This window comes from Staurois parvus, unplaced genomic scaffold (assembly GCF_062004578.1).
Source record: "Staurois parvus isolate SC_StPar_1 unplaced genomic scaffold, SC_StPar_1.0 ptg000202l, whole genome shotgun sequence".
Taxonomy (NCBI): Eukaryota; Metazoa; Chordata; class Amphibia; order Anura; family Ranidae; genus Staurois; species Staurois parvus.
Genome location: NW_028317998.1, coordinates 5,058,290 through 5,084,277, shown reverse-complemented (window position 1 = coordinate 5,084,277; position 25,988 = coordinate 5,058,290). Strand labels below are relative to the sequence as shown.

The 25,988-nt window shown below is 43.5% G+C and overlaps 1 protein-coding gene across 1 annotated transcript; it reads right to left on the bottom strand.

Annotated features, from left to right (window-relative positions):
* Window positions 1–3,891: 3,891 nt before the first annotated feature.
* On the bottom strand, window positions 3,892–19,722 carry LOC149461458 (zinc finger BED domain-containing protein 5-like). The gene is made up of 3 exons (XM_089678307.1): window positions 18,694–19,722; window positions 7,025–7,171; window positions 3,892–4,101 (listed from the first exon to the last, which is right to left on the bottom strand). The coding sequence occupies exons 1-3, from the start codon at window positions 19,720–19,722 to the stop codon at window positions 3,892–3,894; spliced, it is 1,386 nt and encodes a 461-aa protein (XP_089534433.1).
* Window positions 19,723–25,988: the final 6,266 nt, after the last annotated feature.

Genomic DNA, 25,988 nt, shown 5'->3' with positions numbered 1-25,988 from the left:
CGGTTTTGCGATCGGGAAGGATGAGAGAGAGTATTGAAAGCCAAAAGAAATGGGACACTCAGGATATCCAGGAAAGATTTATAGTAAGCTACTGTAAAACCATCAGGGCCCGGACTCTTACCCGGTTTCATCTGTTTTGTCGCGGACTGAAGCTCAGTTAGGGTCAGGTCCCCTTCCATAGCCTGAACCAGATCTTCGGAGAGGGCCGCAGGACCGTAAAGGCGAAGGAATTCGGAGATCAAGGAGGTTCTGGACCTGTCTGTATGTATAGGGGGACGTTCCGGAGAAAGATTGTATAAATCTCTATAGAAGCGTTCAAAGTGGGAGGCAATATCGGGGTCAGATGTAGCCTCGGTGCCATCAGAGCCCCTGATTTTATGTACCGTCATGCTGGCTCGTTTCTCACGAAGCGCTCTAGCTAGAAATTTCCCGCTCTTATTTGCGAATTCGTAGTACAGTTTTTGAGAAAGAATGTATTTTTTCCTAACAACCTTACCCAATTCCGTAAGAAGTTGTGAGCGAGTATTCGTAAGGTCTGCAAGGGTCGACGCAGCCAGAGTCCGCTTATGTGCTCTCTCCAAGGAGTGAATCCTGTCTGTGAGGAGTCTCAGGCGCTCCTGCTTGGCTCTCTTACGTCTCGACGCAGTAGCCATGAGGATACCCCGTATAACACACTTATGAGCTTCCCACTGCGTGAGGGGAGAGGTGTCCGATGAGCTATTCAAAGAGAAATATTCAATCAACTTAGAGCGGATCTCTTGTTCAATAGCAGCGTCCGCTAGAAGGGAAGCATCCAGACGCCAATATGTTGAGCGTGAGTGAGCAGTGGGGAACCGTAGAGACATAGTGATGGGATGGTGATCTGAGAGAGTCATCGGTTCTATGGTAGCAGCATGGAGGAATGGAAGATCTGATTGCGACAGAAAAAAGTAGTCTATCCTAGAGTATTTGTTGTGTGGCGGAGAGAAAAAAGTGTAGTCTTTGACGGTAGGGTTGAGGATACGCCAGGAGTCGTGTAGTTGCAAGAGCTGAAGTTGTATGCGTATTTGCTTCAGAGCCTTGTAAGGCAAAAAAGAACATCCCGAAGAGGAATCTATCAGGGGGCTCAAAGGTACATTCAAATCACCTCCCAATATCAGCATCCCTGATTGAAAAGCAGCTAAAGTGGAGGTAAGTGAACGCATAAAAGGGACCTGTTTAATATTGGGCGCATATACGTTAGCAAGTGTGATTGGTCTGTTGGCAAAGACTCCCTTTATAAGCAAATATCTACCTTCGGGGTCCGCCAGGGAATCTGCTATTTGGAACGGAAGGTGCCTGGCGAACAATATGGCCACCCCCTTTGATTTAGCTAGAGGGTTAGTGGCATGGAGGACCGTAGGAAAGTGGAAATTATATAACTTGGGAATGGAGTCTTGTCGAAAGTGCGTCTCTTGCAGAAAGACCACATCTGCTTTCTGTTTGTGTAAATAGGAGAGAAGCATGGAACGTTTTTCCGGTGTGTTCAATCCCTTTACATTTAGTGAGAGGATTTTCAAAGACAAATGACCCGCCATTGAGGTGGAAGAGAGCATGATTGCTATCTAGTGTCGTCTAAGTCAGATGTAACGGTGTACTACGGATCAGGAGGGGGGGGGGAAGGAGGAGGGGAGAAGGGGAAAAAAAAAAAAAAAAAAAAAAAAAAAAAAAGGGGGGGGGGGGGAAGTAGAAGGAGAAAGAAAAAGAAAACAGACGTATGAGAACAAGAAAAGGAAAAAGAGGAAAGTAGGTAATAGACGGCTTGGGGAACAGACCCGCTGTTCCACGTGAGAAAAAAAAAAAAAAAAAAAAGGGAAAGGAAGTTCAGGAAGAAAAAGAGAGAAGCGCGAGAAAAAAAAGGGAGAGAGACCAGAAAAGATATAATAATCGTAGCCGAATAGAGGAATCAGTATAAGCTCACTGAGCTCACTGTGTGGGGGTCAAAGTCGACGTAGAACTAGGAAGTGAACCATTGCCGGCCGGCATCCCTCTGTGAGCAATGATGTAGAGGGAAAAAGGAAGGATGCGGGGTACGAAGGGTGCAAATAGTGTCGGGAGTCCTATAGATTAAATAACCAGAAAATGACCACCTGTCCTCTGCGGGGAAAGAAATGTAACGTAACGCTCAAAGGGTGAGAACTGGGAGAAGGGGCATAGGCGCAATATGACTGGGGGGGCCGCAAAACGAGGAGCAACAGTACACTATGTGTAGAAAAAGTGCGCGGACGCTTACAAACCAGGATAGCCTATACTAGTGTGAGATCAAGACCGGTTAGGGACTCAGCAATATGAGTAGAGTAGTGAGGGGCCCTCACAAATATTACAGGCAAACCGTATCATAAGGCGTAAGGAAAATTAGACATCAACAGCAAAACATGTGAAATCGTGTCATAACAGGCTTAACACACAGAAACCCCTAAGCAACCACCGGTGAGCGACTAAGCTTCTTAGGATCAAAACCAGGCATGCAAGCTTATAATCTGAAATGAGCTAGCTGATATGCATATATATATATACACATATACATACATGTACACATACACCTACAAGAACATATAAAAAAAAAAAAAAAAAAAAAAACCCACACACCCATAGAACAAAATGACCTCTGAATCCTCCGAGTAGCAGGGGGGGCGGGCATCACCTCTCCCAGTTCAGCATAGTAAAGGGGACGAGGAGGCGAAAGGGGGATGTGTACGAGGGTAATCGAGGGCGTGATAGTCCTCAGGTTAACCTCGTCAGTCAAAGTAGTAGGTAAGGACAACCCGGAGAGAAAAAAGGAGGACTCAATCCGGGTGAACTATCTAGTGGCAGAGGGAGGCGATGCTCATCCACACAGCCAAACTCCATGTACAGTAATTGCCGCTACCAACCCCTATAACGCTACTGCCCATCCCAGCATACAGTAACCATATCCCCTCAAACCGCCCCCCAAGAGAGAAATTAGGTCACTGACACAATCCCACAAAGAGAATACATTACAGATCAGGCAGAGGCGTCATCCGAAGGACCAAGATGTGCCGGGCAGTCCAAGGTGTAGGGGGAGCGAACAGCGTAATACTGAGCAGTCTCTTGCAGGCCGCAGGACATCTTCAGGGACGTAAGAGTGAAGCTCATTTAATACCATAAGGACGGAGCTGAAGGATGGAAGTCTTCCAGAATGCAGACGGATGGTCAGAGGGCCCAGGAGGCTGTGAAGAGGCGCAGGTCAAGAAACAGCGGGGGGCGGAGAGACTGCCAAAGGAAGCTGAGTGTGTTTGAGCGATGACCTGGATGGATCCAAAAAAAAAACTGTTCCCCAATGTGGGGGGTGAAACCGGTTTGCATACGGTCAATGTCCGTTCCCATATCATGTAGGGAGAAGTGAGGAGGCCCTTTAAGTGTATACAGGGCCATAACTGTATGTAAGTTCTGTAGAGCAGAGGATGTCATCCTGGTGGAGAAGAGGTATGTGTCGCAAAGTGTAAGTTCAACAGGCATTGATCAGTGCACAAAGAGGTAACTGGAACTTTCGTGGCAAAACTGTAAGAAAGCGTTCGTGGAATTGGCAAAATATAGAAACCTGGCGAAAACATGCGCCGGAAAGGTATTGCTGTGTGTGGATTCCGGACTATTAGATTTCGCGCCGCGGCTTCCTATGTGCAGGAGAGGCCGTCGGGCTGAGGATGGCTGTTGCGCCCCCTGTGGGGAGTCTCGGAGGAGTCGTCGGAGGCATCCGACCTCTACGGTTAGATTGAGCATGCCAATCCATAGCACTGTCCACCGATCCCGGGCCCTGAACTGGTGGCAATCTTATGGAGCTGTACCAGTCAGGTAGGTCAATCAAAGGTATGTCCAGGGAGGAACAAAACAATGGCAATTCTTCAGGGGATCTCAGGTTGCATGATTGTCCGTTAGCTTGTACAGAGAGGCAGAACGGGAACCTCCATCTATAAGTGATGTTACGTGATCGGAGCATGTCCAGAAGGGGACGTAATGCACGGCGTTGTTGTAGGGTAATGCTGGATAAGTCTTGAAACAGTTGTAAGTCTGCGCCTTCATATGAAAGATGCCTTCTGCCTCTAGCACATCTGAGGATATCCTCTTTGAGCGGGAAACTTACAAGGCAACAAATGACATCCCTGGGTGGGTCTGCGTCTCCCCTCCTAGGGCGGGTCGCTCTGTGTACACGTTCGATGTCAATTGGGGTTGCTGGCGGGCGACCAAGGAGGTCATTAAATATGGCCATTACCGCATTGGGGATATCGTTAGTTTCCACTGATTCTGGGAGACCACGTATTCTAATGTTATGTCTGCGGCCACGGTTGTCTAGATCCTCAACATGTCTGCAAAGTTCTCTGATAGTAGAAGTGTGCCTCACTGATTTTTGGTGTATGTCTAAAATGGCAGATTTGTTTTGCCTGGAGGTGGATTCCACCTGCTCCATGCGTGAGCCCATGGCCCTTATATCCTCCCTTAAATCTCCTAGGGCATTAGTGAGCGTGGCAGACAGGGTGGCCTTGATGTCTGCTGCCACTGCATGAAGATCCCTTAAGGACAGGGATTGGGATGCAGGATGGATGTCATGGTGTGGCACTGTGTCCGGAGCAGCCGACAAGGCAGAGCAGGAGGGAGCTGTTACATCAGTGGCAGCAGAGGGAGGGGGCGAGGGGGATGCAGAGGGAGAAGGAGATGACTGCGGCCTTTCCCTCTGCTGCTGGGAGCGGAAGAGCTCCTGTATATGCCGCCCCTGCATTCCCTGGCTCCGTGGGGATCGTGATCGGGCACCGGCTGATGTCCGGTCCGACTTCCCCATAGTGAGACAGCACTCACTCACCCCGCTCCTCCGTAAGGCGGTGTAGAGGGATCCGGCCGGCGGGAGCTCTCACTCTAAGCGGCCATCATCCAGCCGCGGCAGACCACGCCCCCCCCTGAGATTAAAATTATATATATATATATATATATATATATATATACATCCTAATGTGTATGGACACACAGGACAACATTGAGTTGCTTCTACTGGCAAGACACAAAACCTGTAGAAGCAGCATTTTTCTAAGCTAATGCACATGGACCCAAAATGTGGAGGTTAGCCTCACACCTATGCATTGTGCTAATGCCTGGTCTTCAGTGCCATGTATGTATATTGTAATAAATTGATGCAGGTATACATTGTATCCTATTGCGGCATGTTACATTGCACAGTAACACGCTGCTAGACATAGGGAGAGATTTCCTAAAAATGGAGCATGCAAAATCGGGTGCAGCTGTGCCTGGTAGCCAATCAGTTTCTAATCTCAAGTGTTAGAGTTAAGCTTTGACAATAAAACCTAGAAGCTCATTGGTTTCTCTGCAGAGCTGCACTAGATTCTGCTTGCCCCAGTTTTAGTAAATCATCCTCATAGAGTTGAATGAAGGTCATTTTTAAAGTAAAAATAAAAATTAAGCACTGTAACATGGTGTAATAATGCACTGCTATGCTTCTGCACAATGTAAACCAACGATCGAACATTACGTGCACCATAAAAAATGGCCATTGGTGTAAATGGACCCTTTTGTGTGTTCAAGTTTTTCTGTATCTGAATACATTTCTTAACTGCAAATTGTGTTTCTGTTGAGCATATGAAAACAAGATTGTTTAGCTGATCTGTTTTTATTATACACTTGTAAATAAAATGACTTGCATTTTATGTGGATTATTTATCAAACAATGAAATTTAGACACCTTGATGAATAAGCTCTATAGTCCAAGGAATATAGCAATTTTAAGACAATTATCATGCTCAGATATGTAACACATTCATTCAGAATAGGTATCTCAAGGTCACTCAGAATAATTTTGAATGTATCATCTTCAACTTTCAAGTTTAAAACTGTAAGAAATGGTTGGTGTGGGCATATTTTTGGAACCGTAACATTTACTGGGGATAATAAAAAATAAATAAATAAACTAAAGGATTGGTGTCTTTAAGCCTTTTATTACCTTTATGTCTTACCTCATCAGCTCCGTTATGATTTCACACTAGGCCTTTAATATATTTTATTCATTTCATTAATAGCTCCCTTTCAAAAGTTACAGGCATTATTTAACAATTAGATGTTATGGATAGATGGCGTGACATATTTAACACATAAAGAAAATTGATTAATTTATCTTCATACATTTTTTGATAAATGTGCATTTGCAACATTAGAATTTGATAAAGTGTTACTGGCAATTTTGTTTTATAATCTTTCAAACTCAATAACGGAATCACTGACTAGTGAAAAATCAAAGTCATTGGCACAGATAATACAATGCTATGCTTGTGAACGCTTTTTGTTCGCAAAAGTTATAACTCTTTTCTATAGCATGACATAAAAGGGAATTTGTCAACTTTACAAGACCACAAAAGACCCACAAAGTTATTGTAACCTTATACTGAATGCCAACAAAAAACTATGATAGAGGTTTTTGTACTAAACATAAGGAAGAAATATGAAAGGTAAAAGTGCTGTCCAAAGAATAATCTGCAGTAAGGAAATCTACACCGCGAACAGAGAAAATGGGCTTTATTTACCAGTAACCCATAGTCTCTATTCAGACAGAAGTAATTTTTACAGGTTTTTCAAAAATAAATTCTGATAAGATGCAATGGGCTACAAAGTATTCACATTATCAGTCCTCTCTGCATTACCTAATAAAATAGATCAGGGCTATATTAACCCTTTCACTGCCAACACTTTACAACACTGCTTCCTGTGTGCTAGGTACTCCGTACTCCAGTGACCATGAACTTATAGCAGAACTGTTCAGCAGACTCTTCAGAACAAAACAATAGCTTTGGTCAGCAGATGACAATCCACTGACTAGAGCTATGCACACCTACAATGTCACATTCCCCCACCCACTGCAGCTGCCTGCCTGTCACCTACTGCTCTCTGTACCTCCACCTAACCTGCTGCCCTAGCCACTAAAATGCCCCCACCTCCTTACTGATCCCTTCCTCCGCCACTGATTCCCCTTCTCCAGTACTTTTCTCACCCCCTCCACCAGCACCAATCCCTGTGGCTGGATGCAATTGTTGGCTTCACCCAGCTGCCTCTTCCGCCGGCAATTGCATTCAGCCACAGTTGAGTTTAAAAGTGGAGCACAGGAACTGGCAGCAAAAGATTTAAAGGATACAATCATCTTTTGGAGAAAAAAATTTTAAATGTACATTTTTAACAGATAAAAAGATGTGTATCAATTATTATTTTTCTAAGGAGCCTTCAGAGCATTGAACCAGCAAACAGCAGGTTGTGGGAGCCACTGCAGACTCTCAAGAAAGCGGTCTTCCTGTACCTCTTACAGGCAGGCATTTACCTGAGAACAGGAAGATCAATGAACTACGAGAGTGCTCACCAGCACCCTTGCAGTTCATTGAGACGTAAAAGCTGTCAGCTGCAAAGGCTGGCAGTATTTGTTGCATTAATTCATAGGAAACTGTGAATGAATGAGGCAGGGTGAAGCCCCACACTTCCGTGTTATTTTCAAAATGTGACAGCGGGTGTGAGGAGAAGATCCTCTGCCTGTATGTCACAGATGGGGGGGGGGGAGTGTACAGGGGAAGGAGCTGCAGATTCTAGAACATGTCCCATGTTCCACCCTAAAAATGGGTGGAACATGTAACATGTTCCAAAGGTAAACTTATCCTTTAAAGAGAACCTGAATTATGGAATTGTAAGGGTGTGGGGCGTGGATACATACTGATGTGCAATGTTAAACTGCAATATGCTCTTTGGTCAGTAGATGGCAGCAAAGTACAAGAATCGATTTTGCATTGAGGTTTACTAAGACAAAAACGAATGCTTATTTACCTTATAAAGTTTAATGAATGCTAATTTAGGGGCCCAGTAGGACCCTCAGAAGGGTCATAGTGAACTGTAAATGCAGGCTTGAGGCTGCAATTAGGATATTACTTACTGCATCACAAACTCTCTGAGAAGGGGAGGAGTTCCAGTGCAGAGCAGGAAGTGAGAGGGGTTCTGTGTCTGGCTGGTGTATGCTGCGGATGTCTGGAGAATCTGTGTGGAGCCTGGAAGAGGATTTACGGCTCACAGTGGAGTCTGGCGACGGCACCTAGGGAAGATTCACCGCGACAAGACCGGGAAACAAGTGACTGTATGGTCCGGTTCTGGAGTGGACTAGTGGATCAGGAAAAAGCACCAAGAGCCTGCCAAGGAACTGTAAGTGTGGCTTTGCCACAGCACATCGCACCACACGTCTTCAGTGACATTTTGGATATACCAGAAAGCTACAAGAGACATACTCCACTTTCCTTTGGATTAAAAATAGTATTGTGCAATACTTAGAGTGCACCCCAATGTTATATCTTGCTCAGGAACATTCAGGCACAGCCAGGCTGCTTTCTGAACATTGGGAAAAAGTCCGCAAGTACGGGGTTAGTGTTAGACAGTATTATTCTTACTGTATGGTTATGCGCTGTTATCATTCTGTTTATGTATGCTCAACTACTTGTTCACCATAACTGTTCAGTAAACGTAATTGTTGTAAAAGAACCGCTGTCTGTGTCTGTGTGGCATCGTGTACCCTCTGAATCTGTGGGCCCAGCCCGTGGTTCTCTTTCATTATCTAGGCCAAAAAAGTCAAGCAGAGGAAAGACTCATTGGAAGTATTGCCTGTGGCCTACATGCAGCTGATCTTTCCTCCATTACTGACTTCTTATGCCTTGTTATGCACTCTAGGATTGATTTACTGAAGGCAAATTGACTGTTCACTTTGCAAGGAAAGTTGCACTTTATAAGGGATTTTTCTCTAGAGCTTAGTAAATGAGATGTAGCGCTGCTGACTTCCATCATCAAATCATATACAAGCAATTTTTTTTTATTTCCCTCGCACATGATTGCAGCAGGTACTGTATATACAGCTATGAGGCTCACATACCAGGAATACCAGGCATACAAGGATTGAACTGTGATTTTTCAGAAGGAATCCAAAGGTAAAAAGTCCTGGTTACTGCTTAGGCAAAAGTATCCTTTTTACCTTTGTTTAGATGTTTTATAACACATAGCAAATCTTCACTTTTTGAGTTCAGATCCACTTTAGTGTCACTTCACACCTTTGTGTTCTGGATTTCAAGGTCTGGATTCAGTGCAGATTGCAATCTACTTGTTCAGAGCCAGTTCAGGATCGTTTTTTGTGACACAGCTGCGGATTGTACTGCTCACAGGTTCAGGGCTGGTTTGGATGCAGTTTTGCTGAGGTGGAAAGGAGGGAAGGAAAGCAAACTGTGCTAAAACCTGACCCTGAACTGAAATCCTGTTCACAACTGATGACATGTGTGATTCAGAACCAGTTCCCATAGAAGTCAATAGGCCTGTAATCTGCATCTGAACTGGACTGCACTGCTAAGGAATTGGACGGGACTCTTGGCCAGACATTTTGAACAGGCACCATAGGAAGCAATGTCATGCTGGTTGCATGCGGTTAAAACAGCATCCAATACGCATACTGTATGTGTGAACCAGCACTAAAACTGAACAAGCATGTGCTCTTTTTACCTGGGTATTAAACCATTATTCTTTATCATTTGGGTCCCAGAATTTTTTCTCCCTTAATCCCTCAAAGCATTTTTTTGGAGATATCTAAGTTTGCACATTATACCTCTTAGCATTTGTAGTCTACTTGAACTAAATACATATGGCTATTTTCAGAACAAATACAGTTTTTTTGGAAATAAATAATGAACAATCAGGAAAAAATGCATTATATCAATGTTTAACCCGTTTTTTCTATTTTATTTATGTTGGTTCTAGATCTAGCCAATGGGGACTCAATATAAAGCCTCCATGCAGCTCTACAGAAAAAGATCACTTCTAACAGTGATCTACTGCTGGCTGCTATGAACCAGTAATGGATAATTTGAAAAATCTGTTGCCACAGAGAGTCATTGGACAAAGCTACAACAGTAGTGTCTCATGACATCACTTCCAAAATAACAATACAAAAGCATTGTGTTTGCTGTGATCTGCTAAAAGCACTCCCATGGAGCACAGTGTAGCAATATCCAAAGCCAAGATACTAAATAATTCACCCCCTGGGCTTAGTCCTGGATGCCGGCTGTCACTTACAGTTCTAACCCACTTGTGAGCTGGGAATCGCAGGAGCCACTGAGTCCAGATACTGTTTTAAAATGGCACAATTACTCAAGTGGGTAACAAGCAACAAAGGAGCTTTAAAACCAGCCATCACATATATCTCTAGCTGCATTTTGAAGTCATTCATGCTCAGAGATCCTCAAAGATCACAAAAAAAACTGTAAAGTCAAGTTTCAGACAATTTTTTAAACATCTGCTGATGGTTTACATTATAAGGCTTATGGGCTGCCAAGATCTCTAGGTGAAAGTAGAGGGGAAAAGCTAATGCAGCCACCACATCTAATGATTGGTAAGCTGCAATATAAAACACTTTTAATTTTGGGTTTAATACTGTTTTAATGCACCGTTAATGGGCCCTAAGTGATCTATTTCTATCAATTGGATAAACATTCAAATGTATCTAATAATTTATAAACACATTCTTTTACCACCTGTCCACCGCTCACAGTAAATATGCTGGGAGCGTGAGGCAGGTACAGGCAAGATCATGTACATATTTGTGTCCCCCGCAGACACAGACAGCAAATTTCAGCCAATGATTTTGACTAAAACTGAACCCAACACTATACAGGTGGATTCCTTTACTGTGTCTCTTTTCTTCTTTTAAAACAAGAGGTTATGGCACGACTGCCAACAAGTGTGATTATATGCTTTACGTAAGCAGGTCTTACTATATTCCCTATTAAGTAATCGCTTTCTTAAGTTCTCTGCTGCGTCTTGAAAGCCTTGTTCCGTGGAACAATTGCGCTTCAATCTTAAATACTGATTATAGGATATGGAATCCTTCAAGGGTTAAGGATGAAAACTGGATGCATGCAGGGTAATATTTCCTGCAGTATACCTTTCTATAGGAACCTACCCATATAGAGTCGAGATATTCCAATCAGCATTTACAGATTAGACAAATCTTGCGACGCCATTGGTTAATCATTACAGATGATGATGGGGTGAAACAGTTTGTGAACACTATGCCTTCTATAACTTTTAAAAAGGCTAGCTCACTATGGGACAAACTTATCCATAGTGAATATAAGGAGAAATCTAGAGACAAGCATTGTCATGACCTGGGGACATATCACTGCAGGAATTGTCCGTACTGTCCTTTGGTGGATAAGAAAAGAGTAACTTTATTACCAAATGGAACTCATTATGCACTCAAACATTTTGCTAACTGCCAGACTAGAGGGGTGGTATATCTCATGTCATGTGAATGCGGCACATTTTACATTGGTAAGACCAAACAGGAATTCTGGTTCTGCATTTACAAACATGTTTATAGTATGCCAATAGGAAATCGATATCTCCCTATCAGCAGACATACAGCATTATTCCCCCAAGTTAAATTTATTGCCCTGGATTGGATGCATTTTCCTAATTGTGGAGGGGATTGGAACAAAAATCCCCTCCAATTAGAACAAAAATGGATATACAGTGGGGCAAAAAAGTATTTAGTCAGCCACCAATTGTGCAAGTTCTCCCACTTAAAAAGATGAGAGAGGCCTGTAATTGGCATCATAGGTAGACCACAACTATGAGAGACAAAATGAGAAAAAAAATCCAGACAATCCCATTGGCTGATTTGGAAAGAATTTATTTGCAAATTATGGTGGAAAATGAGTATTTGGTCAATATCAAAAGTTCATTTCAATACTTTGTTATACATCCTTTGTTGGCAATGACAGAGGTCAATCGTTTCCTGTAAGTCTTTCAACTTTCAACTCCCTCCAAAGGTTTTCTATGGGGTTGAGATCTGGAGACTGGCTAGGCCACTCCAGGACCTTGAAATGCTTCTTATGAAGCCACTCCTTCGTTGCCCAGGCGGTATGTTTGGGATCATTGTCATGTTGGAAGACCCAGCCAAGTTTCATCTTCAATGCCCTTGCTGATGGAAGGAGGTTTGCACTCAAAATCTCATGATACATGGCCCCATTCAATCTGTCCTGTACATGGATCAGTCATCCTGGTCCCTTTGCGGAGAAACAGCCCCAAAGCATGATGTTGCCACCCCCATGCTTCACAGTAGGTATGGTGTTCTTTGGATGCAACTCAGCATTCTCTCTCCTCCAAACAGGACGAGTTGTGTTTCTACCAAACAGTTCTATTTTGGTTTCATCTGACCATATGACATTCTCCCAATCCTCTTCTGGATCATCCAAATACTCTCTAGCAAACTTCAGACGGGCCCGGACATGTACTGGCTTAAGCAGGGGGACACGTCTGGCACTGCAGGATCTGAGTCCCTGGCTGCGTATTGTGTTACTGATGGTAGCCTTTGTTACGTTGGTCCCAGCTCTCTGCAGATCATTCACTAGGTCCCCCCATGTGGTCCTGGGATTTTTGCTCATCGTTCTTGTGATCATTTTGACCCCACGGGGTGAGATCTTGCATGGAGCCCCAGATCGAGGGAGATTATCAGTGGTCTTGTATGTCTTCCATTTTCTAATTATTGCTCCCACAGTTGATTTGTTCACACCAAGCTGCTTGCCTATTGCAGATTCAGTTTTCCCAGCCTGGTGCAGGTCTACAATTTTGTTTCTGGTGTCTGACAGCTCTTTGGTCTTCACCATAGTGGAGTTTGGAGTGTGACTGTTTGAGGTTGTGGACAGATGTCTTTTATACTGATAACAAGTTCAAACAGGTGCCATTGATACAGGTAATGAGTGCAGGACAGAGGAGCCTCTTAAAGAAGAAGGTACAGGTCTGTGAGAGCCAGAAATCTTGCTTGTTTGTAGGTGACCAAATACTTATTTTCCACCATAATTTGCAAATGAATTCTTTCCAAATCAGCCAATGTGATTGTCTGGATTTTTTTTCTCATTTTGTCTCTCATAGTTGAGGTCTACCTATGATGCCAATTACAGGCCTCTTTCATCTTTTTAAGTGGGAGAACTTGCACAATTGGTGGCTGACTAAATACTTTTTTGCCCCACTGTATAGGTTGCAGGCTACAGTTCCTCCAGGCTTGAATGAAACTGTATTCTTTCATCCTCTCTTGAAGGGATTTACGTCTGGCAAAACAGACTGAACTTCCCATTCATTCTGGAAAGCAAAATTTTCCAGTTGTCCAAAATTTTTGAACTCACTCATATTTGTTAAAAACAAAATAATAACAAATGCCTTGATGCTTTCCTCAGTTAGGCTTCTATGTAGGGAATGTGCACTATTATTAATATTGTTATTATCATTATATTTTCACCTTATATTTTTTGTAGCATTTGAATTATATTTGATGTTGCTTATGTTATGATTAATGTAATTTTCTTGCTGTCTTTTTTTCAGGGTAACACTGACCTCAGTTTCGACGGGTGACCCTCTTTTTTGAGTATCGGATATTACTGGCTTCACGGGGAGGTCTTCCCCTTGTGGGCTATCCAATGCCTTCTATGGTCTGAAGAAAGGTCACTTCATTCACTAGCCTGTAGGGGGCCATTTCCCATGCCGGCAGCAACCTAGGACTGCCCCAAATGTCATGTGGCACCTTGCATGCGCCTGCCGTGGTTGCTTGCTGGACGCCGGCGCTGCACCATGACGTCACGCTATTGTGATGGGTGTTGGCGGCGGATGCCGGGGGAGGAGATCTCGCTCATGGACACTGGGGTAGCTACATTAAGATGCCATTTTTAGCGTCATTGCCTGTATTTCCACTCCATCTCTTTGTTGGCAGCACAAGTTCATCGGATTACCTTCTGATAAGACAAATTATCTTTAATTGAGAGATATACAGTCAGGTCCATAAATATTGGAACATCGACACAATTCTAACATTTTTGGCTCTATACACCACCACAATGGATTTGAAATGAAACGAACAAGATGTGCTTTAACTGCAGTCTGTCAGCTTTAATTTGAGGGTATTTACATCCAAATCAGGTGAACGGTGTAGGAATTACAACAGTTTGCATATGTGCCTCCCACTTGTTAAGGGACCAAAAATAATGGGACAATTGGCTTCTCAGCTGTTCCATGGCCAGGTGTGTGTTATTCCCTCTTTATCCCAATTACAATGAGCAGATAAAAGCTCCAGAGTTGATTTCAAGTGTGCTATTTGCATTTGGAATCTGTTGCTGTCAACTCTCAAGATGAGATCCAAAGAGCTGTCACTATCAGTGAAGCAAGCCATCAATAGGCTGAAAAAACAAAACAAACCCATCAGAGAGATAGCAAAAACATTAGGTATGGCCAAAACAACTGTTTGGAACATTCCTAAAAAGAAGATGTGCTTTAACTGCAGTCTGTCAGCTTTAATTTGAGGGTATTTACATCCAAATCAGGTGAACGGTGTAGGAATTACAACAGTTTGCATATGTGCCTCCCACTTGTTAAGGGACCAAAAGTAATGGGACAGAATAATAATCATAAATCAAACTTTCACTTTTTAATACTTGGTTGCAAATCCTTTGCAGTCAATTACAGCCTGAAGTCTGGAACGCACAGACATCACCAGACGCTGGGTTTCATCCCTGGTGATGCTCTGCCAGGCCTCTACTGCAACTGTCTTCAGTTCCTGCTTGTTCTTGGGGCATTTTCCCTTCAGTTTTGTCTTCAGCAAGTGAAATGCATGCTCAATCGGATTCAGGTCAGGTGATTGACTTGGCCATTGCATAACATTCCACTTCTTTCCCTTAAAAAACTCTTTGGTTGCTTTTGCAGTATGCTTTGGGTCATTGTCCATCTGCACTGTGAAGCGGCGTCCAATGAGTTCTGAAGCATTTGGCTGAATAGGAGCAGATAATATTGCCCGAAACACTTCAGAATTCATCCTGCTGCTTTTGTCAGCAGTCACATCATCAATAAATACAAGAGAACCAGTTCCATTGGCAGCCATACATGCCCACGCCATGACACTACCACCACCATGCTTCACTGATGAGGTGGTATGCTTAGGATCATGAGCAGTTCCTTTCCTTCTCCATACTCTTCTCTTCCCATCACTCTGGTACAAGTTGATCTTGGTCTCATCTGTCCATAGGATGTTGTTCCAGAACTGTGAAGGCTTTTTTACATGTCGTTTGGCAAACTCTAATCTGGCCTTCCTGTTTTTGAGGCTCACCAATGGTTTCCATCTTGTGGTGAACCCTCTGTATTCACTCTGGTGAAGTCTTCTCTTGATTGTTGACTTTGACACACATACACCTACCTCCTGGAGAGTGTTCTTGATCTGGCCAACTGTTGTGAAGGGTGTTTTCTTCACCAGGGAAAGAATTCTTCCATCATCCACCACAGTTGTTTTCCGTGGTCTTCCGGGTCTTTTGGTGTTGCTGAGCTCACCGGTGCGTTCCTTCTTTTTAGGAATGTTCCAAACAGTTGTTTTGGCCACGCCTAATGTTTTTGCTATCTCTCTGATGGGTTTGTTTTGTTTTTTCAGCCTATTGATGGCTTGCTTCACTGATAGTGACAGCTCTTTGGATCTCATCTTGAGCGTTGACAGCAACAGATTCCAAATGCAAATAGCACACTTGAAATCAACTCTGGAGCTTTTATCTGCTCATTGTAATTGGGATAAGGAGGGAATAACACACACCTGACCATGGAACAGCTGAGAAGCCAATTGTCCCATTATTTTTGGTCCCTTACAAGTGGGAGGCACATATGCAAACTGTTGTAATTCCTACACCGTTCACCTGATTTGGATGTAAATACCCTCAAATTAAAGCTGACAGTCTGTAGTTAAAGCACACCTTGTTCGTTTCATTTCTAATCCATTGTGGTGGTGTATAGAGCCAAAAATGTTAGAATTGTGTCGATGTCCCAATATTTATGGGCCTGACTGTATATATTGAATGTATTGCTGTAGCTGGCTTGGCTTCCTGTTCTGAGGGTGGTTCGCTGTGTGATCTTGATGGTTTGGTGAGCACTAAATTTTTGCTTTGTTGGTGAAGAGACATATTTTTTACTATAGGAAGTCCAGTCAATACTCTCATGGTTTTGTTTGATTTTTTATTATAGACAAAGAACCTGGACATAGCTTTTGTGTACTGAGATTTGGAATACCGTATTTTCTAGCGTATAAGATGACTGGGCGTATAAGACGACCCCCTACTCTTCCTGTTAAAATGTAGTGTTTGGGCTATACTCGCCGTATAAGACTACCCCTCTTCCAATGCACACCAGTGGGAGGAATAGTGTCCCATCATTGGTATTAGTGGGAGGAATAGTGCCCCATCATTGGTATTAGTGGGAGGAATAGTGCTCCATCATTGGTGTCAGAGCGACGAATCATGTCCCATCATTGGTGTCAGTGGGAGGAATAGCACCCCATCATTGGTGTCAGTGGGAGGAATAGCGCCCCATCATTGGTGTCAGTGGGAGGAATCATGCCCCATCATTGGTGTCAGTGGGAGGAATCGTGCCCCATCATTTGTATCAGTGGCAGGAATAGTGCCCCATCATTAGTATCAGTGGGGGGAATAGTGCCCCATCTTTGGTGTCAGTGGGAGGAATTGTGCCCCATCATTGGTGTCAGTGGGAGGAATAGTGTCCCAACATTTGTGCCAGTGGGAGGAATAGTGTCCCAACATTGGTGTCAGTGGGAGGAATAGTGTCCCAACATTGGTGTCAGTGGGAGGAATAGTGTCCCAACATTGGTGTCAGTGGGAGGAATAGCGCCCCATCATTGGTGTCAGTGGGAGGAATAGCGCCCCATCATTAGTGTCAGTGGGAGGAATCGTGCCCCATCATTTGTATCAGTGGCGGGAATAGTGCCAAATCATTGGTATCAGTGGGGGGAATAGTGCCCCATCTTTGGTGTCAGTGGGAGGAATAGTGTCCCAACATTGGTGTCAGTGGGAGGAATAGTGTCCCAACATTGGTGTCAGTGGGAGGAATAGTGTCCCAACATTGGTGTCAGTGGGAGGAATAGTATCCCATCATTGGTGTCAGTGGGGGGTGGAATAGTGCCCCATCATTGGTGTCAGTGGGGGGGGGAATAGTGCCCCATCGTTGGTGTCAGTGGGGGGGAGGAAAAGTGCCCCATCGTTGGTGTCAGTGGGAGGAATAATGCCCCATCATTGGTATCAGTGACACCAATGATGGGGCACTATTCCTCCAACTGACACCAATTACACCTGTTCTAGTATGGTGCTGCTGCAGCCAGCATATGTGGTTGCAGCAGCACCTCTGCACGGCACACTTACCGACCACTCTTTCACTAGATTTTCGCGGGGCCGCTCGGCTCCGCCTCCTCGCCAGTGATTGGCTGCCTGTGTGCCTTTCCTGAGCTACAGTTCTGGCGGCCAATCACCGGTGAGGAGGCAGAGCCGAGCAGCTGCACGAACATCCAGTGGCCGAACCGAATGAAGGAGCAGCCGCGCTTCCTGGACCACATCGTTGTGGGACAGCAGCCCCTGCCCACCCCTGTACTTGGTGTCCCTTCCATTGGAAGGGGGGGCGGCGTCGGCACCGGGCCGCCCCCCTAAAAAGTGTCAGCATGTCGTATACAGTATAAGATGACCCCCGACTTTTGAGAAGATTTTCAAGGGGTAAAAAGTCGTCTTATACGCCGGAAAATACGGTATTTATTTTTCTCTACACTTCAGTAAGCAGTTTGGATAGTTGCAACAGCAATTTTTTTTGTACTAATATAGGCAGTTATGCCAATATATTTTACATTTTTTGATCTTCATTATAGATCAAATAACTGCTTAATATCTGTGGTTCTGTGAGATCTGTGACGTCTTTACCATATTAGCAATAAGCACTTTAGTTCTCGGTGCTCATCTACCATGTTCTCAATATGGTTAGTCTTGTTCTTATAGATCTATCAGAATATAAATTTTTAGACCTGTCCAATTAGCCTTGTATCTAATTTACATTATATCTTCTATGATGTTTATAGAGGAATATTGAGGGTGATTTGGTGTTCCCCAGTTGCTGTCAGCCATAAGATGAATATCTGACCACCCTTGCTCTTCTTGATGGTCCATGCCGTTGAGGCCTTGGAATATGCAGTCTCATCCTGGACACCGTTATTTTATACTTGCTCTGATTAATGCCCGTTTAATCCTTTTGTAAGTATTTTTATGGCAGTTACCTCAATGTCATTTACCTACTGTCCATGTGTACATTATCATTTACCTCTTTATGTCTATTTAGAAATTCCTCTTATATCCAAGCCCCCTGAAGATAAAAAAATAGAATGATCGAAATGTGTCGGGGTTGTCCCCCTTTCTTTGGGAGTTTTTTTCATGTTGGGAAGGAAGTACCTTGTAGTATTGTCAGTCAATGTTCTCTAAAAAAAATATGCATCTTTTATAAGCATGTTTATGGAATAAAGCATGTATTTTTTTAAAAGAAGTTTTTATGAGTATATGTTATATGGTCACTGCATTAAAGCAGTGTTTTTCAACCTTTTTTGTGCAAAGGCACACTTTTTTCATGAAAAAAATCACGAGGCACACCACCATTAGAAAATGTTTAAAAAAATTACCTCTGTGCCTATATTGACTATATATAAAGTAATTCTCTTGAATAGGAATCAAACACAAAGAAATTATTTTATAATTACTTTATTATGAAATAATAAAGTATTTTATAATTGTTCATATTTCTGTTTACTTGCGAAACCTGGGCCTGTTTGGCTGAACACAAAGCTGATATTCTGGCAGGAATCGAAGAAAGACACACACATAGCTCTTCGTCAACAGCTCTCAATCTCTCTCTGTCTTTAGTTTTTATAGCAATCAGGCTTGAAAAGCTCATCTCACACAGATACGTAGTGGAAAATGGGAGCAATGTCAAAATAGCTTTGTTTGCCAGAACGGGGAACTCCTTGGCAGTATCCAACCAAAAACTGTCCAAAGGTAGATCAGCAATTCTTAGCTTGAAACCACGATTTTGTCTCAGTTCAGTTAGTTCCTCCTGCTCCTGTAAAGTCATGTCCTTTCCACCAACTGATGCTGAGCTATAAGGGTCCCTAACCCAGTCAAGGCATTCAGTGGAGACTGAAGAGAAATAAAATGACAACTTCTCGAGAGTTTTTAAATGTTTAACTATTACCTCACCCAGTGCAGCAGTGTGAACACCTTGCCATTGCTTGGTGAGTGTGAACATTTCAAGATTGCCACTTTCCACGTGTTGATGCCAGAGTTGCACCTTTGAATGGAATCCATTTATTTTATCTGTACTTGTAAGCAGATTTTCATTTCGGCCTTGCATTCGTGTGTTCAGCTCATTCAGATGATGAAAAATATCTGCCAGGTATGCCAGCCTTGCACACCACTCATCACTTGCAAGCAGCTTTGCGTAATCTGACCTCTCATTTGTCAGAAACACTTTAAGTTCCTCCCGCAGCTCATACACACGAACCAAGACCTTGCCACGCGACAACCACTGGACCTCCGTATGAAACAGCAAGGTTTTATGCTTTGCTCCCATCTCCTCACACAAAGCTGCAAACATGCGACTTTTCACGGGTCGTGACTTTACAAAGTTTACCATGCGCACAACATCATCCAACACAGGAACTAGGTCTGCTGGTAAAGTCTTGGCTACGAGGGCCTCACGGTGTAAAAAACAATGCGTAACAATCACATCTGGATTTTTTTCCTTCACTCTGCTTACAAAGCCTTTGGTGCGCCCGACCATGGCTGCAGCTTCATCGGTGCAGACACTTGTGCAGTTTTTCCACTTAAGTCCTCCTTGTTCAAGGTATTCTGATGTGACCTGAAAAATTTATTCTCCTGTTGTTTTTTCTGGCAATGCCTTGCAAAAAAAGAAGTTTTCTCTAATTGCATCATCATCCACAAAACGCACATTGGCCAAAAGTTGAGCATGTCCACTGATATCAGTAGACTCGTCAAGTTGCAATGCAAATTTCTCACTGATACGGATCTTTTCCAAAACCACACTTTCTATGTCTGCAGACATGTCATTAATACGTCTGGAAATTGTGTTGTCTGAGAGAGGGACTTTGTCTATTTCCTTAGCTGCTTCAGGTCCGAGCATCTCCTCTACAATAGCTTTGCAGGCGGGAAGTATTAATGTCTCTGCCACAGTGTGCGACTTTTTTGACTTGGCTATAAGTTCAGCAACTTGATAGCTAGCTTTAAGAGCTCTTTCATTTACCTTTGTGGTTTTTCTCATGAAAGTTGCCTGTTTCTCCGTGTTTTCACGCAGGTGAACAAAAAAGTCTGCATTCTTGTTTTGAAGTGAAGGGTGTTTCGTTTGGAGATGGCGTTTAAGTTTACTTGGGACCATAGCACTGTTAGATAGCTTTTCACCACACACCACACACAGTGGAGTTGGTTTCTTTGCATCTCCGGTGAAAGTAAATCCAAATGAAATATAGCTTTTGCTATATTGCCTTGTGCCAGAGAATTTCCTTGAGCTAACCATCTTTGCTTTCTTTTGATCCCCACTCATACTTGGGCTCTTATCTGGCTCCGAATTTTGTTCAGAGTCCAGTTCTTTCCTTTTCAAAAATTTGTCCATCACTGCAGTATCTGTTCCTGTCTCACTGTCACTCAGTACTTACTGCGCTTGTCTCCTCCAGATAGCCGCTGTCCGTCACACTCAGCACTCCATCCAGATCCATCAGTCAGCGCTCTTCTGCTCCTGTCTCCTCCAGATCCATCACTCAGCGCTCTTCTGTGCTGCGTCCGCGATAATCCTCCAGAGTCCAGATCCTTCGGTGCTCTTCTGCGCATCGGCGATCTACTGCGATGTCTTCTCCTGTCAGTGTAACAGTGACACCGGAGCTATTTATAGTCCGTAACATGCGCTTCGGCTCACAAATAGACCAATCATTAGATTCTAATGATTGGTCTATTTGTGAGCCGAGGCCACATGTTACGGATGAAATTGGAATTTTTCCCACGGCACACCAGACAATATCTCACGGCAGACTAGTGTGCCGCGGCACAGTGGTTGAAAAACGCTGCATTAAAGTCCCATATAGGGGGCCCTTCATGTGTATTCGGATTGGGGATAAGCAGCTAGACACTCAACTTTTTGGTTATTAGTATAAACTTAGTATTATTTTTTTTACTAAAAACATGTAGCAAAGTACATTTTGGCCTAAATTAATTTAAAAATTAGATTTTTTTTTTCATTTTTTTATTGGATATGTTTTCTAGCAGTAGAAAATATAGGGTTTTTCTCAAAAACTTTCAGTCTATTTTCATGTATTGTGGGAACTCGCTTCCAGTGGTAGAGCTTTCCCTTTCAAAAGCACACAGCAACTCGCTTCTTTTTAAGGGCCTTTTTGCCCAATTTTATTTAAAAGAATGTCCCGTAACATAAAGCTTCCCTCGCAGGGGTATCCACCATCCAGCAAAAACAAAGATTCAGCCTCCTGGCTTGTACTCAGTTTGATGTCTGTCTCCTGCAGACTCTTCCCAAATTATGGCTCTAGCACACAGCTGGCCACTAGCACACAGCTAGTCTGGCTTCCACCTCTCCGTGGTGGAGCCCTCCTGACTCCTGTCTTCTGGGTGGAGCCCTCCTGACTCCGCCTGCCGGGGTGGAGCACAGAACCATGGTTTGGCCTCTATGAAAAGGCCTGCACACACCTGTGCAATCAGTGTCCTGGCCATTCCGAAAACCTGGTCCCAGGATTGGAGATTTCATCCCTCCCAGATCTCTTTGAAATCTCCAGGCTCCAGATCCCAAAACGGACTTAATGAATAAATGAGGAAACCGAAAAGCCAGTTTCCTCTGCAATACATCAACCCTCTGGAGCCCCTCAACCTGTCTGGTTGAGAATCTTGGGTGAAATAACTTTTCCACATCATGACAGATCACCACACTGTCACAGTATGTATTAAAAAATAAAAAAAAAACCCTATGGTGATCAAATACCACCAAAAGAAAGCTCTATTTGTGTGAAAAAAAGTGATACATATTTATTTTGCGTACAGTGCTGCATGACCGCTCAAGTGCCAGGGCAAGTAGCAAAGTGCTGAATAGCAAAAAATGCCCTGGTCAAAAAAGGGGTCAAATGTTCCCGAGGTCATGTGGTTAATATTTTCCTTCTGTTTATGAAGGCTTGAGGTTGCTATTAGAACAAAAGAAAGTATAACAGACAGATATATTCAATAAAAAGAAGTGAGAGGCCTACTTTATAAATTACTGTAAACTGTTCCTAACACACTGGACCTGAAGAGTGGACTGCAATGGACCCCAAACACACACACACATATATATGTATATAAAGCTACAAATCCAACACAGAAAACAAAATTGTTGTTTTAATGACTCTGTGTTGGTCCTAAAGTGTCATTACAGATATCTCTCATGTCAGAGGATACACAATTTATAGTAACAACCCCACTGTGGATACATTACTAAGGAACTAGAGTGATGTTTAAACCTAATATTTAGAATTTATGATGACAGTATATTGTAATACAGCAGCATGTTGTCATATAGCACTGTGTTGGAGTATACAAGCATAGAAATGCAAGTTACTTTGAGACATTATTATTGGACACAGTGTCATCTGTGCTAATTATTGCTTTTCAAGATTACATATACACTGCTCAAAATAACTAAAGAAACACTTTGAAAACAGATTAGATCTCAAAGGGGAAAAATATAATGCTGGATATCTATACTGATATGGACTGGGTAATGTGTTAGGAATGTAAGGATGCCCCATGATTTGATGGAAATGAAAATTATCAACCTACAGAGGACTGAATTCAAGGTCACCCCGAAAATCAAAGTGAAAAAATGATGCAGCAAGCTAGTACATTTTGCTGAAATTTCATTGTAGCAACTCAAAATGATACTCAGTAGTTTGTATGGCCCCCGCGTATGCTTGTATGCATGCCTGGCAACATCAGGGCATGCTCCTAATGAGATGACAGATGGTGTCCTTTAGTATTTCCTCCCAGACCTGAACCAGGGCATCACTGAGCTCCTGGACAGCCTGAGGTGCAACCTGGCAGAGTCGGATGGACCGAAACATGATATCCTAGAGGTGTTCTATTGGATTTAGGTCGGGCGAGCATGGGGTCCATTCAATGGTATCAATTCCTTCATCCTCCAGAAACTGTGTGCATACTCTCGCCACATGAGGCAGGGCATTGTCGTGCACCAGGAGGAACCCAGGACCCACTGCACCAGCATCAGGTCTGACAATGGGTCCAAGGATTTCATCCTGATACCTAATGGAAGTGAGGGTGCTATTGTCTAGCCCAGGGGTAGGCAACCTGCGGCTCGCCAGCTGTTGCAGGACTACAAGTTCCATCATGCCTCTGCAAGTCATAGCTGTAACTGTCAGTTTTGTAATGTTGCAATGCCTCATGGGAAATGTAGCTCCACAACAGCTAGAGAGCCACAGGTTGCCAAACCCTGGTGTAGGTCTGTGCATCCCTCCATGGATATGCCTCCCCAGACCATCACTGACCCACCACCAAAATGACCATGCTGAACGATGTTACAGGCAGCATATTGTTCTCCATGGCTTCTCCAGACCCTTTCACATCTGTCACATGTGCTCAGGGTAAACCTGCTCTCATCTGTGAAAAACACAGGGCATCAGTGTGGACCTTCCAATTCTGGTGTTCAATGACAAATGCCAATCGAGCACTAAGGTGCAGGCAGTGAGCACATGGGCCACTAGAGGACGTCGGGCCCTTAGGCCACCCTCATGAAGTTTGTTTCTTATTGTTTGGTCAGAGACATTCACATCAGTGGACTGCTGGAGGTCATTTTGTAGGGCTCTGGCAGTGCTCATCCTGTTCCTCCTTGCACAAAGGAGCAGATACTGGTCCTGCTGATTGGTTAAGGATCTTCTACTGCCCTGTCCAGCTCTCCTAGAGTAACTGGCTGTCTCCAGGAATCTCCTCCATGCTCTTGGGACTGTGCTGGGAGACCCAACAAACCTTCTGGCAATGGCACGTATTGATGTGCCATCCTGAAGGAGTTGGACTGCCTGAGCAACCTCTGTAGGGTCCAGGTATCGCTTCATGCTGCCAGTAGTGACACTGACCCTAGCAAAATGCAAAACTAGTGAAAAACAGTCAGAAAAGATGAGTAGGGGAAAAGATCTCAGTGGCCTCTACCTGTAAAACCATTCCGGTTTTGGGGGTCATTTCATTGTTGCGCATCTAGTGCACCTGTTGTTAATTTCATTAACACTATAGCAGCTGAAACTGATTAACAACCCCCTCTGCTACTTAACTGACCAGATAAATATCCTAGGAGTTTAACTGACTTGATGCTACACTCTGATTAAAAATTGTTCCTTTAATTTTTTTGAGCAGCAAGTGTATGTATATACAGTGAGGAACAGAATTATTTGAACACCCTGTGATTTTTCAAGTTCTCCCACTTAGAAATCATGGAGGGGACTGAAATTCACATTGTAGGTGCATTCCCACTCTTAGAGACAGAATTTAAAAAGAAAATTCAGGAAATCAAATTGTATGATTTTTAAAGAATTTATTTGTCTTGCACTGCTGAACATAAGTATTTGAACACCTGAGAAAATCAGTGTTAATATTTGGTACAGAAGCCTTTGTTTGTAATTACAGAGGTCAAACGTTTCCTGTAGTTCTTGACCAGGTTTGCACACACTGCAACAGGGATTTTGGCCCACTCCTCCACACAGATCTCCTCTAGATCTGTCAGGTTTCTGGGCTGTCGCTGAGCAACACAGAGTTTCAGCTCCCTCCAAAGATGTTCTATTGGATTTAGGTCTGGAGACTAGGCCACTCCTTGATATGCTTCTTACGGAGCCACTCCTTGGTTATCCTGGCTGTGTGCTTCGGGTCGTTGTCATGTTGGAAGACCCAGCCACGACCCATCTTCAATGCTCTGACTGAGGGAAGGAGGTTGTTGCTCAAAATCTCACAATAAATGGCCCCATTCATCCTCTCCTTAATTCAGTGCAGTCGCCCTGTCCCCTTTGCAGAAAAGCACCCCCAAAGCATGATGTTACCACACCCATGCTTCACAGTAGGGATGGTGTTCTTGGGATGCAACTCATCCTTCTTTTTCCTCAAAACACGATGAGTGAAGTTTAGACCAAAATGTTCTACTTTGGTCTCATCTGACCACGACTTTCTCCCATGCCTCCTCTGGATCATCCGGATGGTCATTGGCAAACTTCAGACATGCCTGAACATGTGATGACTGGAGCAGGGGAACTTTCTGTGTAATGCATGATTTGAAAGCATGACGGCGTAGTGTTCTACCGACAGTGACCTTTGAAACTGTGGTCCCAGCTCTCTTCATGTCATTGACCAGCTCCTCCCTTGTAGTTCTGGGCTGATTCCTCACCTTTCTTATCATCAGTGATACCCCACGAGGTGAGATCTTGCATGGAGCCCCAGTCCAAGGGAAACTGACAGTGGTCTTTAGCCTCTTCTATTTTCTAACAATTGCTCCAACAGTTGATCTATTTTCACCAAGCTGCTTGGCAATTGCCCCGTAGCCCTTTCCAGCCTTGTGGAGGTCCACAATTTTGTCTCTGGTGTCTTTTGACAGCTCTTTGGTCTTGTCCATGGTAGTAGTTGGCGTTTGACTGACTGTGGGGTGGACAGGTGTCTTTAAAGAGTTCAGACAGGTGCTACTAAGTGAGATTAATGAGTGGAGTAGAGGTGGACTTTATAAAGGCACAGTAACAGGTCTTTGAGAGCCAGAATTCTTGCTGTTTCTTAGGTGTTCAAATACTTATGTTCAGCAGTGCAAGACAAATAAATTCTTTAAAAATCATACAATGTGATTTCCTGAATTTTTTTTTAAATTCTGTCTCTCAGAGTGGGAATGCACCTACAATGTGAATTTCAGACCCTTCCATGATTTCTAAGTGGGAGAACTTGCAAAATCGCATGGTGTTCAAATACTTCTGTTCCTCACTGTATATATATATATATTTATATATATATATATATATATATATA